The sequence below is a fragment of the Lissotriton vulgaris genome, chromosome 11, assembly GCF_964263255.1.
Source record: "Lissotriton vulgaris chromosome 11, aLisVul1.2, whole genome shotgun sequence".
Taxonomy (NCBI): Eukaryota; Metazoa; Chordata; class Amphibia; order Caudata; family Salamandridae; genus Lissotriton; species Lissotriton vulgaris.
Genome location: NC_141699.1, coordinates 845,876,771 through 845,891,253, shown reverse-complemented (window position 1 = coordinate 845,891,253; position 14,483 = coordinate 845,876,771). Strand labels below are relative to the sequence as shown.

Genomic DNA, 14,483 nt, shown 5'->3' with positions numbered 1-14,483 from the left:
CATATTTGCTGCAGAACCAGTTAAGGTTGGATCGGTTAGGAGCTACTAGTATTACATATACAATGCCTAGTCAACACTACTTTATCTACCCCACTTTGATTGACTCAAGATTCGAGAAAATGGAATGGAGGAGAAAGAAAAAAAAAACAAGTCTTGGCAATTGCTTGGACTACGGCAACTCACTGTATCAAGGATCACCTAAATCCACCTTAAGGAAGCTTCAGGTGGCAGAGAACTGTGCCGTCTGACTACTGACGGGTTTGCCCAGAATGCCGTCAGCCATGCCTAGTTTAAAGACCCTACACTGGCTGCCCATAGAGGAGAGGATTACATTTAAAGCCTTATGTATTGCCCACAAGACCCTTATCCCAAAAATCCAAAGGATGCGAAGCAGGGGTCGTTCCTGCTCATACAATACAGCTAAGCTGTAGCACACCCTTCCCCTGCATCTGCGCTCAGAGACATCCCACTTCACCTTTCGGAAGTGTCCCAAAACCTGGCTATTCCAGAACTTCAACTAGTACCCACTTCTCTGCGCCTGTTCTTTCTGCCGCTAGCGCTGGGATGCACTTAAGAAGTTTTAATTAATAATAATAATGCAATAGGTCTTGCATCCACGCAAGTTTGAGCTATTGGCATTGTAAATGACAATGCCTTTTATTTATGTTTTGGGTTTTAAATCATAAATAAAAGGCATTGTCATGTACAAAACAAATAGCTTAACCTCTTGCAAATGCGAGACCTATTGCATTGCAAAAAAGGGCCTTCTCGACTGCTTGTTAGATTGTAAATATTGGATGAAGAGACTGGCCGGCGACGACTTCAAAGTAGTGATACATTGTGTAAGTGTTGTAAATTACAGACACAAAGTGTGAAGTGAGAGTTACATATGATACGAGCTATAAACACTAACAAAGCGCTCCAACACCTTTCGCTCTGTGATTACACTGTCGCGGCTCAGGAGGAAGGGGGAGGGGGGGGCTATTTCCTGTCCTCTCCGTGATTTGAATGTTCAGTGTGGCACAGCGTAATGTCATTGCTATCTTTGGCCTAATAAAAAACAATCCAGCTGTAGTAGGGCCCTGGCTTCACCTCCTGGTGCAGGGCAGGCTTTGCTTTATTGCAGGCATGGAGGGAGGGATGGATGGTCTTGGCTGCAGCTCTGGCATTATACTGTGCCCCTGCTATTACTAGTGAGCAGGAAGCACTGAGGTGGTGGTAATGTGGTGGTGAGATTGGTTTTGGTGAAATTGGTGGAAGTAGTTATGGTATTGGTAGTGGCATTGATGGTGGTATTTGTGGTGGTGGTGGTATTGGTGGTACTAGTATTGGTGGTGGTATGTGGTGGTGGTGGTACTGGTGATAGTATTGGTGGTGGGAGTAGTGGTGGGAGTATTGGTGGTGGTGGAATTGGTGGTGGTAGTGGGGGAATTGGTGGTGGGGGTATTGGAACTGGCAGGGGTATTGGTAGCATTAGTGTTGGTGGTATTGGTGGTGGTAGTATTGGTAGTGGTGGTATTGGTGGTGGTGGTATTGGTGGTGGTGGTATTGGTGGTGGTGGTATTGGTGGTGGTGGTATTGGTGGTGGTGGTATTGGTGGTGGTGGTATTGGTGGTGGTGGTATTGGTGGTAGTACTGGTGGTGGTAGTACTGGTGGTGTTGGCATTGGTGGTGGTGGCATTGGTATTAGTGGTGGTGGTATAGGTGGTGGTGGTATTGGTAGTAGTGATGATATTGGTGGTGGTATTGGTGGTGGTAGTGGTAGTGGCGGTGGTGGTGGTATTGGTGGTGATGGTATTGGTGGTGATATTGGCGATGGTAGTATTGATGGTGGTATTGGTGGTGTTGTTAATAAAACAGACTTTTGAAAACAATCTGTCAGGTGGCTTTAGTACAGATGACATGTAACACAGATGTGCTGTTGGCAGCTTCAGACTATTAGAACACTATTATGTGCTACCTGGAATTCACATGGCTTTATTCGCTAATAATTTCCAAATCCATTTTATTTGGGGGGTTGAAACAGATCCAAGATGATGCAGAGTTAAAGTGATTTAAAGGAGGTGCCCATGTCACAGGGGTGTCTGTACTGCTTAAAAAAACACAAGCGGTTTCAGCGGAAGCAGCGCATGTCCAGCCTGCAGACAGAGAAACTCAATAAAGTAAATAGTGCTTACAGACTAAATAACAGGTCCCATGTAACAGCCAAAGTAAAGGGGCCAGTAGCCATGGGACGTTACAAATGAAGACAAGGCTGTAGTAAGGAGAGACTAACAAGCCAATTAACGAATCCGAAGGCAGCATTTACAAAAGACTATGACACAAGACAATGAAAAATATGGGTGGAGAGTGGGTGCAGTTTCTCTCCCATACTCTACTACAGCAGTCTTGCAGAGCGAGCCGCGAATGTCAGCTGCCGCTAGGCTCGACCTAAAAAGGAGGTGGGGGCCCTCCCCCTCATTGCCCTTGATCCTTGCCTCCCTTCTTTTACATTTGCTAGGCTCTTGGTGGGCACTGCTCATGAGGCTTCGACGCCACCTGTTCTGCAGGTCTAGCCTGGTTTGGCTAGGCCACGGCCTCAAGACCCAGAAGGGAAGCTGTTTCGGCCATCTTGGTGAAGTGACCGTGTTTATTATTATATTCGAAGGCTATGCCAAAAGGACAGGTCCATCTACATTTGGTTTGGGTGGCCTTCCAAGCTTGAGTAATGGGACGAAACTGAAAACAGTGAGCCAAAGTAGCCTGAGCAACATCTTGGAATAGAGAGCAGATGGCCCCTGAAATTCGATTGTGTCATGCTTCCTAGCTCTCTGGAGGACCAATTCTTAAATCTTGAAGGACCTAATTTCTTAAGGAACTTCTCTGGGCTGTCTGCCTCTTCCAGGAACTCAAGGGCCCACTCTGTGGACACAACCCAACCGCACCTCTTGGGGTTCATCTCCCAATAGGTTCGAAAAGAGGCCCAATATAATGGCCTTAAGCTCTGGACCCGCACTGCCCTCATCCAGGGCTCACACTTTTTTATTAACGTTGCTGGAGCGGTTTTCTAAATGTTTGTACTTCAGGAGGGTAGACTGCAGCTGTGCCTGCAAAGCGGTCATCCCCTCCTCCACTGGAACCAGTCGTTGGTCCATTTCTTGATCTTTTGTTTCTATATCAAGAGTGCGAGTATCCACAGAGTCCACATCAGATTGGAGGGAGATCAGGTGAGAATACCTGCTTTAAAGGATTCAAAGGAAGCATTAATATCTTTTTTTAATGTTCTCTTTCAGCTCCTTCTTAAAATCTCGTAATGCGGAAAGGAGCTCGTCCCTAGTCAGTGCTATGCACTCCTCCAGGGGTGGTTGTGCACTCTCCGTTCTGGCCTCTGCTGGGGTGAAATAGCTCAATACTCTGTTGGCCTGCACTTTTTTGAGTGGCAAAGGAGCTTGTGGGTTGGTCAGAGTGCCTCCGTGGTTAGTGTACCAGGAGCATCAGGGCATAAAAACATCGTGTCTAACATAGACATGCCCTCAGGGTAGGTTGTATTAGCCTGATGTCAGGCAGCAAGGACCAATCATGGACAGCAAAGTACACCCCTGAGGGCCCTCCGGGTTCCTTCCAGTCTAACCCTAGTACTCCACCCTCAGGATCACCAAGGAAGTCACCTCTAGCGGGGCATAGACCTCACTGTGATGTCTTCCCGCAGCAAGTAGAAGCCCTGTGCATGTCTTATGGAGCGGGAGTTCTTTTCCTCGGATCGTATGGAGAACTGCTTCACCAAAGGGCAACAACTGACTGTGCAGCTTCCAGAGTTTCCCAAACTCTACGTGTAGGTCCTAAAGATCCAAGGAATGAGAAGGGGGAATTCCACCATCAATTCCGTCTAGAAGGCCGCACTTATCCGTTGTCCCCCTGCTGAGTGTCCAAGACATCACATCTCCAGGCTCACTAAGATGCCATTGGTCAGGCTTTAATTATACAGCTCGCCGAATAATGCAGACTTCACTTTCCTATAAAAAAAAAAAAAAAACGATTTTGCTTATCTTGAAATCCGGGCACTATGACCCGGCCACAGCACCTTCAGCTTAGACGGTTCCGATCATAACTAGGGTCTCCCAGTAAGGTGCAACTCCCACCGCCATTTACTAGCTCTGTATTCCTCCATGAAGCTGTGATCAGGATGGAGGTGCCGGTGCAGCCCTAATACTTCTTCTTCAGAAGGCAGGACCAGTCCGATGCCTCCTATCATTCTGGTTCACCACTTTCGCATCACCAGAGCTGCTCTCTCCACCCAGGTCGGGATAGGGCTCACGCTGCTGTCGCAATTTTCTCTGCCCAGCCGCACCACTCCACATGCTGTGCCCAGGGTCGGATTGGTAAGGCGGGCACTTGGGCAATGGTCGAGAGGCCGGTATCCGAGTTCCAGCTGTGGGCTGCATTTTTGGGCAGCCTGGGGGGCGACTTGGGCAGTGTCTGTGTTGTTTGGATACAGCCAGCGGCCCAGTGGGTGCCAGATGGGCCTCCATTATCTCCCTTTATCAAAGGGGCTGAGGTGTTACTCCCTTTCTCTCTCTGGGCCGGCCCATTATGGTACGCATATTGAGCGGGGCAGGGACCCGAGTAGAAGTGGCCTCACTTGTTTTCTGGTGTGTTTCACCAGTGTGAAATAATCTATGCATTTTTTAAAACTAAGTAAAGTTAAGAAAACATGCCTCTGTCAGAACCACCCCCCTTCTTCTTATAACACTTCGCCGAAGGAGTGTTTTGTGGAAAGGCACTGTGTAAATGTGGGCCACTTTCTTTTTTGTTTTGTTTTTGGAGTGCCCAGGCCGATTTTTAATGCCAATCTAACCCTGACTGTGCCTCGGTTGCCCAGCTCTCCCAGATGGTCGAGGTCGAAAGGTCTCTGTAGTGTGCCGCTTCGCCCTCCGCTCTACACTGCAGTAAGTTCGAGCGGTGGGTGTACGTGGAAAAGCGCAGATCCGCAGTGTAAAAAGCAGAGCTCACGTGGAACGTGTCCACACGGTCATGATGACTAGCCATGCCCCCTTGCTTCACAATTTTTACAACCATATGGCATCCAAGAAGCGTTGGAATCTTAAAATTTTGCATGTTCTGCAACTATGCCTTTCCTGTTACATTAAAAAGGCCGAAAACGTCATACCCTGAATTCAATCCCACCAAAACCCTCAGCATCTCAACAGTCAGACTTCATACCTGTAGTGACCTCTCCATTGAGGTCATCCCGACTTCTCTGTAGTAAGCGCAGTGTCAATAGTTCAGTCAGATGCTTCTTGCTTTCTTCATCCCCCGACTCTTCAGATTCCGCTTTCTTGTCAACTGAAGGAACAGGGGACAAAAGACAGATCAAAATGTACTTCAAAAACCAAGTACCCACTAACTCTCAGCATTCATTGCTTTTACACAGGAACTTTCCCATACTTCACCCATTTAAAAAAAACAAGAGTCTCTAGCCACTCCCTGAAGCCCTTATAGGGAGATTTAGGTTTCCTTTCTCTGCTCACAAACATTTCGTCTCTGATTAACTCAAAATTATCTTTAACTAAACCAGACTTCACATATTTTGGATAATTCACAGCAGTTTATTCTTATTTTCATGAACGGCCAATGTGTGTTTATGTGTTTGTAAAAGAAATAATACACTTCCTTCTTCACAAAATATATGTAATCCCTCATTGCCCCTCCTCTGCTACGGTCCTGCAAATAATTCACACGTATTTACTTGCAAGTTTCATAAAGCAAAGCCGTACTTCACTATGAGCGATAACTGTTCCAAATTAGAAATGAAGTAATACATTATCAGGCGACTGCATTGATATTTATGTAGCACAAACCTAGCAAAGGGACAATAGTGATGTACACAATTTGGGCTGCTGTGAGACAATCATGATTGTGTACAAAAAGCGGGAATTGCACCATAACGTTTCACATTTCTAACCCCTTGGGGGCTAAGGACGTGCAGGAGACTACAGCAGCACCAGTGCTCAGGTGCTGAGTACGGCTCCAGCACTTCCTGGGGGTCTATTGCTGGCGGGGGCTCTTACCTGTGGGGGCCCAGCTCCTCTATCTGCATCATACCCACTGCTGCTGCACTCGCTCTCCCCCCCCACCGACGCCGCTCCTGACATCGCGGTCGCGGCGGGGAGAGACCAAAGACTTCAAATCCCGGCATCACCTCACTGCCACCGGGGGCGCCGAAACGCCGGAGCATTCTGCAGCGCCCGGAGGCGCATAAGTGGCAGCCGCCCCTGCTGCTGAGCGGGGGTCTATTGCTGGCGGGGGCTCTTACCTGTGGGGGCCCAGCTCCTCTATCTGCATCATACCCACTGCTGCTGCACTCGCTCTACCCCCCACCGACGCCGCTCCTGACATCGCGGTCGCGGCGGGGAGAGACCAAAGACTTCAAATCCCGGCATCACCTCACTGCCACCGGGGGCGCCGAAACGCCGGAGCATTCTGCAGCGCCCGGAGGCGCATAAGTGGCAGCCGCCCCTCCCGCCTCGCGGGACGCGCGCGGGACCAGCCGGGCTAAGGGCGGGCCCTCTGTGGCCCTCGGAGGCCAAAGGAGGTCGGGACGGGCCACCCATCTGACAATTCCTATGAAGAGATACTGAAATTTCATTTTTCATATTGTGACTTTCCTAGCCATACTGCTTTTTCATTATGTCCTTCTGGGAGGATCTGAACGCACTATGTGGAACCAATTATATACCGGACATACTGCCCACCATAAGCAAGGACACCAGTCCAGATGATGTAAACGCCACCCTGCTGGATCCACTGCTTCACTTGACTAAACACAAAACCTTAGCCAATACACCTCCGGCGGAGTTTAACATTCGCAATGGCGATATTGTTAAAGAGAAGCAAGCCAAAAATCCAATTGTACGTACTTGTCCTGCTCTTCTCCCCTCCAACCCAATTACACCGATGGGGGAGACGGTGTATGGAAAAATAGAAAACCGTGCATCACCCCTTCAACCATCTTTGTTGGCCGAGCTTGAACATTTGCTAACATCTCTCATATCACCACTGGTGACCAAAATTAACGATTTGGGGGGACAGGTTATCCAGCATTGAACAAACAATGAAAACGCACATTTCACCAAGTATAAAACCGGTATTTTCCAACTGTCCTATCCCCCTCACTATTCCGGAAATACCTAAATCAAATCTCCGTAAGAACGCCTCCTCGCAAACATTGTCGCCTGCTACAGGCCTCAAACCGGCCAAAATTCACCCGCTGATAAAACATACTGAGGCCAAACCCGAACCTGTTAAAATGCTACGAATTGACTTGCCACCTGAAGCCGCCCCTTATGTGTCAGTCATATCTGGGGTCCCACCTTCAAGCCAGGGAAAATATGAAACACGTCAAGACCTTTTAAACAAGGTCATGCCCTGGCTACAGACCAACAGACCCCTGCCACCTAACTTAGATGGTGGAATTTTAAGTGTCAGGAGGGTGGGGTGGCTGGGCGCGCTGCCAAAAACCATCCCTGGGGATTTGGTGCTAATTAAATTCAAGCACATGAACATAGTCCCTTTTTTACGATCATGCAAGCACAAAGAGTGGGATGGCCCAATTCGCATCTGGGATTTACATGACTTTTATCCGAGCATCCCACCTATTCCGTCATCAAGAACAGCAGTAAACAATTATAACGTCTGGGGTGGGGGACCATGTGTACCTAGTGCCCCTAGCTTCCTAGCTCTTAACAGATTCGAACCTTTGTTCAAAAAACGCACTTTCCGACCTAATAGCACTGTGTGTCCTAGAGGTGTTCCATTTGACAGGGTATTGTTTTAAATTGTTTTTCTATTTGATTAGCTGTCCTCTCTTATCAATTTAATCGTGTTTTAGAAATTGATATATATTGTTGTATTTATCTATGTTTTGTTGTTGCTTTTATGATTTTAAATTCAAAAATCGAATAAAGCTAATCTGAAATCTGAAATCTTCCTGGCACCAGAGGCAGGAAATCCCTTTGCACGAGCATCAGAGGGGTTTAACTTTCATTGAATTAAGCAAGCATGGCGCACTGATGTCATTTCAGAGAAAGAGAAATAAGCCAATAAGCTCAATTCACTTTTCCTGCATGTGTTTGGGGATATATCTCAGCATTCCCGAGCACCGATGAAATCGGTAGAGATTCCACTGTAAAGGGGAAAATCTCCACTTCCAATGGTACCTTTCCCTAGCCTCAGGAGGATGATCCCTAAGCAAGGATCAACCCACTAGACACTAGGCACTATTTTACTTGGGGGGGGGGGGAGGGGGTAAGAGTTGCCCCCTTGCAATGGGTTAGCGCTCTCCCTTCAGGCCCCAAAGTCTTTCTGCCCCCGTCCCCCACCCTCCCCCGTCCCCCCTCCCCCCTCCCCCACCCCACCCAAGGCAGATTGAAGTTTGTTACCTCCATTCTCCTCCCCAAGGGGGAAGAGATGGAGGGGATGGCAGAGAGCACACAAGACACCAGGGATTGTTTTTTTCTGTAGTAAAATTGGGGGGGGGGGGTGAGACGGGGGGGTGGGACACAGGCATCGGGCCTAGAGCCCACCCACACAAATAACACCCCTCCCCATCTGTAGTAGAACGGTGTTTCTCTAATCTGCCCTACCCCTCCCCAGTGGACAGAAAAGATACTAAAACACCAGACTAGGCAATGTATTTGGAGGTGTGAGCTCTCCATAGCAGTGGGTTAATGCTCGCCCACCTACCCCAGGCCTAAAACTCTTTCTGCACGCCCCTGGGGCAGAAAGCTCAATAGGCACCAGGGATATTTTGTGACAAAAAGGGTGGGGGCGGCCCTACCAATTATCAGGCATAGCCTCTCATGTGAAACAAACCGAAACAGTCTTTCTACCCCCCTCGTGGTTCCAGATAAGATGTCTAACTCCAATCTGCCCCACTGGGGAGGAGGGGGAGAGTGCAGAAAGCCCACTAGACAAAAGGGTGCTTTTTTATTGCTACAAGACGTGAGGGTGGCCTGCTCACCAGTCTACACATCAGCCCTAGCTTCCAACTACAATATGACCCCAACATTCTTTCTGCAAACCTAGGGACTAAAGCATCCACATTTTTATGGCAAGAAGGGACAATTGTATTTTATTTATTTTTTGAAACATGGATAGCAGAGTTGGGCTAAGCCCCAACATGGATAGCAGAGTTGGGCTAAGCCCCAATATGGTCCCACTTCTATACTGAATGGCTGCATTTTCAGGCTTGGGTCAGCTGCCACTTGGGGAAACCTCCTAAAGCCAAGCACTTCTGAAAACGAAATAACTGATACAGTCCAAGATGGTGTGCCTTGTGTGGATCCCATTACATTTTCCTACAAACAATGCCTTGTAGATCCCAAAGTTTGAATAAAATCAACATTTTCCTTGATTTCTGTGATGTATACTTCTAGTAACCTCAAGGACACACCTCCACTGTTCCTCCACTTGTTCCAATAAAAATGGTACCCCAATTGTGTGACTGGCCTATTGCCCATAACAGGCACAAATCAAACCAGGGCCAATGAAAGTCACTCTGTGAGACTCCCTTTGACCTTGTTTTGATGCGTGCCTGTTGCTCACAAAAAAAAGAAACTCCACAAAAACTAGGTCATCAGCTTTCTGTCCAAATCTTTAACCTATCAATTTTGAAAGGTAGTTTACAGAAAATTCAGGTAATTACTTCCATTAGGATGACCCAAAAAAATCATCTGCCAATGTTTCCCATGGACATGTTGGCAACTCAACAGGACTTAATGGAGATTTCTTCCCCATCAAATGCCTATCTGCAGTTTGATGGGCATTACAAGCCCCCACTACAGTATTTACAAAGGGATCCAAAGATGGCCACCAATACAATAACTTACTTTTTTTCTTACTAGAAGTTAATCTAGAATGTCCAGCAAAAGCTAGCTGTAACAGACACTTCTTTACACAAGAAAATACAACCACCCTATACCTCTCATGATCAAATCACCCTCTATACCGATTTCCTTCAGCACGGTGGTCCAACTTCTAAGCTCATCTGACAACCTTCTCAACACGGACCACCCATTCATGATAACATTTTAAACCGTATAGTTGCATCTTCTTTCAGTGCGTCTTGCCACTCAGGTCAGGTCATAATAGTCTTTATTCGATCACTTAATCGTAAAAGACATTTACAGTTTAAAATAATAACCATAAGACATTTGGAGTTTTTCTTAACACAAAACCCTATAGGTTGATCCAAAGTACATAATCCGGTTGTGCAAATTTACAATAAATTAGTATAAAATTCATTATACAATAATAAGCATTAAAAAAAAATCACCATATAAATACCAGGTATCAATAAAACTGATTTACCATCACACCTTTACATTCGTTGGTCAAGCAATACATAAGCGCGAATAATCCACATGATGTGTAAAAATTTTGAGATAGCAATTATACTTGACTCATTCTCATCAGTTTTTAAAATCCGTATAGCCTCAATGCCTGAGGTAATCCTCATGGACTGACAAATCGACTTTAATCATTTATGCCTCACATTCCGGTAAGCGGGCAAATAAATAGAACATGGCTAATAGATTCCAATTCAGTTGGACAAAACGGCCAGTTCATACTTGAGCCTGCACCCCATTTGCCTGTAAATGAATTGATAGGAAGAGCACCTATCCTAAATTGATGGAACCGTTTCCTATCACATGGGACCGTTATAAGGTCCCAGTATTTTCCATAGATGGGTACATGTTTAGACTCTAAGTATACACTAGACAGGGAAGTACTAGTCATCGTCGAAAAACGTTTTATCGTAACCATGTTCCAATATTGTACTTTAAGCTCTTTGCGGGAAGGGAATGTAGCGTTAGTTGGAATTTGCCACAACAAGTTCAAACCCAAGTTGCCCAGTATTTGCTTGATCTGCTTTAGCCACGGAATTCTACCTGCACCAGGAGTATCCCTGACCTCCAGAAGGGCATAATCATAATCGGTAAGCTCTGGGGTAACCCAAAGCCTTCGCCAGTAGGCCAGGGGTCTAAAGCGGGCCACGTCCTCCAGATACTGACATCCTAAATCATAAAAGACTGGTAGAAGTGGAGTAGATTGTGGTAAGCCCGTAATACACCTCATAAATTTATTTTGCAGGGTTGATAGTGCAGTTAGGTTACTAAAGCCCCATAATTCTGCTCCATACAATACTGAAGCTGAGATTTTTGCATTGTAAATTTTCAGTATAGGGGCAATCGGTTTAGTATGGGATTAGCAATGTTCTTTAACCAGGGCTCCAGACAGTTGGGCATATGTGAGCAATAACATGTCCAGGTTTGGATTCCACTTGAGATTTGAACTTAAAGTAATACCTAGATACGTAAAAACATTAGCCTGCTCCAGTACAATGTTATTCATAGTGACTAACCCCTTTACTAATTTCTGTTTATGGAGAACCATAAACTTGGACTTGTCTACATTTATGACAAGACCGTAGTCCTTACAGAATAACTCAAATCTTGTAATTGCCGTCTGGAGACCTTGCGGAGTTTTTGATAATAACAGAGTATCATCGGCAAACATTAACAAAGGTATTTTACTACCATTTAAAGTCGGGGCGTCAGTAGGATGGTCGGCATAGTATTTCGTCACCTTGTTAATATAGAGTGAAAATAAAGTAGGCGCCAATAAACACCCCTGCCCGACCCCTTTATCGACCTTAAATCTATCGGTCACTTGGCCATGCAAACCCCAGCGAGCTTGAGCATAGTTACCTTGATGGAGTTTAATCAAAAAAGACAACAAGTCCCGGGGCAAACCCTGTTCGGCATAAACATCCCACAGCCTGGCTCTAGGAACCAAGTAAAAGCCGACTTTAAGTCTACAAATGCGGCGTAGATTCTTCCGCCGTTGAGGATAACACGCCAATAAATTAGAACAAATCTTAAAACCTTGTCTATTGTACTTTGGTGGGAGCGGAAACCCAGCTTGTAACGGGGATAGAATATTATAGTCATCAATCCAGTTTAAAATACGGGTTAGCACAAGCCTGGCCGTCACCTTTTACAAGCAATCAATCAGGCTAATGGGCCTATAATTTCCAGGATCTGATCTATCCCCTTTTTTTAAAATGGGTAAAATCTCCGCACCTTTCCAGGATTCCGGGATTGGGGTACCTTTCGCAATTGCATTTACAAGAATTTGTATATATGGTATCCAAAGAGCCTTATTATATAAAAACAAGTCTGCAGGAACACAATCAAGCCCAGGGGCTCTACCACTCCGCACACTATTTAAAGCAGCTTCTACCTCCTGTGTGGTAAAGCTCAATACAGGGAGATCAATTTGTTTTCCAAGAGCCCCTGAGGTAGATCAAGTTCTCCCGGATCAACAGCAAATTGATTATTAAAGAGAGACCCATAGCTCGGGTGCTACATGGTTATTCGGTGGTTGGCTGGTGCTACCCTTGCCCCACTTCAACAAATACCAAAATCCAACCATGTTACTTTCTAGGCTAGCACCATACAGCTCCTGCCAATAGGCCTCATCCCACTCCTTCTTTGCTTCATATTGTGCCAGCTTATACGCCACACGAGCTTGATGGATACTATCCCTGTGCTTAGATCTAATTGCCAAGGCTAGAGCTTTATAAGCCAGTTTACATGTGTTCCCGTACCAAGAATCATTGGAAGCCTTTGCAGATTCATTCCTAGTTAATGTTTTAGTGATAAAATATCCTTTCAAATGCTTAAAAAGTTTGTTATGTAGCAGTGCAACTTTGGACTCAAATCCTGGCTTGTCATGACAGCTTAAAAAAATCTACCGTTGCTTTGGACACCAGAGTATTAATAGCCACCAACTGGTCTTCTTTTAATATTATTTTAGACCATTTGACTCTTCTGGTATCATTACTTAGATGGGTTCCTACTCCAGAGGTTGGCACATCGTCTACATTTTTATCCACCCATACCGTTTTGGGAACCAAGGGATTATGGTCACTCTCAGCCCTTCCCTCTATCATCATATCTATTAGTTTTGGCCAGAATTCCTTATTGACTAAAATATAGTCGATACAGCTATTTCTTGACCCACTACTATAGGTTGGTGATCCATGCTTATCAGACTTAGTCCTCCCATTGGCTGCTCTAAGTCCATGCTCCAAACACACAACTCTAAGTTGTATGGCCGCCTCTGACCACTTCCTAATCGGTGCCACAGATAATTGGGGGATATCCCATAGTATATCTTCTTCCTGACCTAAGTCAACATCATTTGAATCCAGGGGCTCAAACGTACAATTAAAATCACCGGCCACCACTATATCATTCACTCCTTTATACATATGAAGATAATGATCTAGGAGGGCAATGGTACCTGAGGCTTTCCCACCGTGTAACCCTCTTGCATATACTTTGATAATTATAAGGTCCTTAACACTGCATCTTTTTATCTTAATTATCAGTATATATTTTCTCCCTCCGTATCCAGCTGCTGAACTGAATACCTGTCGGACTGCCTTACCCAAGTGATGACACCCCCCATCGGTCTCCCCTACGGGCAGCAATGGCGGGTTTATAGAAGTTAATATATCCAGAGTTGAATACCGGGTCCAATAACCACGTATCTTGTAGGACCACAATATCATTAATTTCAATAAAAGACCGCCAGTCTAAAGAATGTAGTTTAGTATTAAGGCCTTGTTAGACGGACCTGGAGGGTCGGCCGAGGACAGGGGGAGAGGTCTCCGGGGAGAGCCGTCTCCAGCGATCGTACAGACGAGTAACTTCCCCCCCACAGATGTACACCACACAAAGATAAGGTTTAACGTTCTTTATAAGCAATCTTTAGGTACGGTAGAATGGTACAAGGAGGTCAGGACTCAGGGTTCCCCTCGATTCTAGTCTCTTGGATGGGAAAGGGGGTAGCGGGACAGTCTTGTTACCAATCTGGTAGATGCGATGATATGATGGTTAGCTCACAATCCTCGAGCTCGGCGTTCTAGGAGGACGGGCAGCGGCAGCGCCGGCAGGTCCCGAGATGATCGTAGGTAGCGACGGTCCGCGGCAGCGCCAGCAGCTCCCGGTGAAGGTGGTAGTTACAACGGTCCGCGGCAGCGCCAGCAGGTCCCGACGAGGATGAAGGATGCAGAAGGTTGCGGCAGCGCCAGCAGGCAGGACGATAGTTCGCAAGGCAGGGCTGCGGCAGCGCCAGCAGTCCGTCAAGGATGAGTTCTTCACGGTGTCTCTCGACTCCAGGATACAACTGCCTTCCTGCTCTGGAGCTGCCCCAGTTATAGGTCTGGCGCCCTTTGATGTCCGGACCCTCGCACTTGGAGGTCGGGAGGTCCGGGATGAGGGAGTCCAGACACCCAGCAGGGGGGTGGAGCCAGCACCGGGGGAGCTGGGGGCGATCGGCACCTGGCGGGGGAGAGCCATCGACACTTCTTTCTCCCATTGACCTGCCAAGTGGTCCGTTCACCTCCTGGGAGGATGGTGGTGCCGGGATGTCGG

At 46.6% G+C, this 14,483-nt stretch overlaps 1 protein-coding gene across 1 annotated transcript in view; it reads right to left on the bottom strand.

The window, feature by feature from the left end:
* PPP1R7 (protein phosphatase 1 regulatory subunit 7) overlaps positions 1-14,483 on the bottom strand; it is a 1,034,080-nt gene that overhangs the window by 900,227 nt on the left and 119,370 nt on the right. Inside the window, exon 2 of the mRNA XM_086943981.1 lies at positions 5,200-5,322. Within this exon, the coding sequence (XP_086800107.1) occupies positions 5,200-5,322 (123 nt within the window). The remainder of the gene's footprint in view (positions 1-5,199; positions 5,323-14,483) is intronic.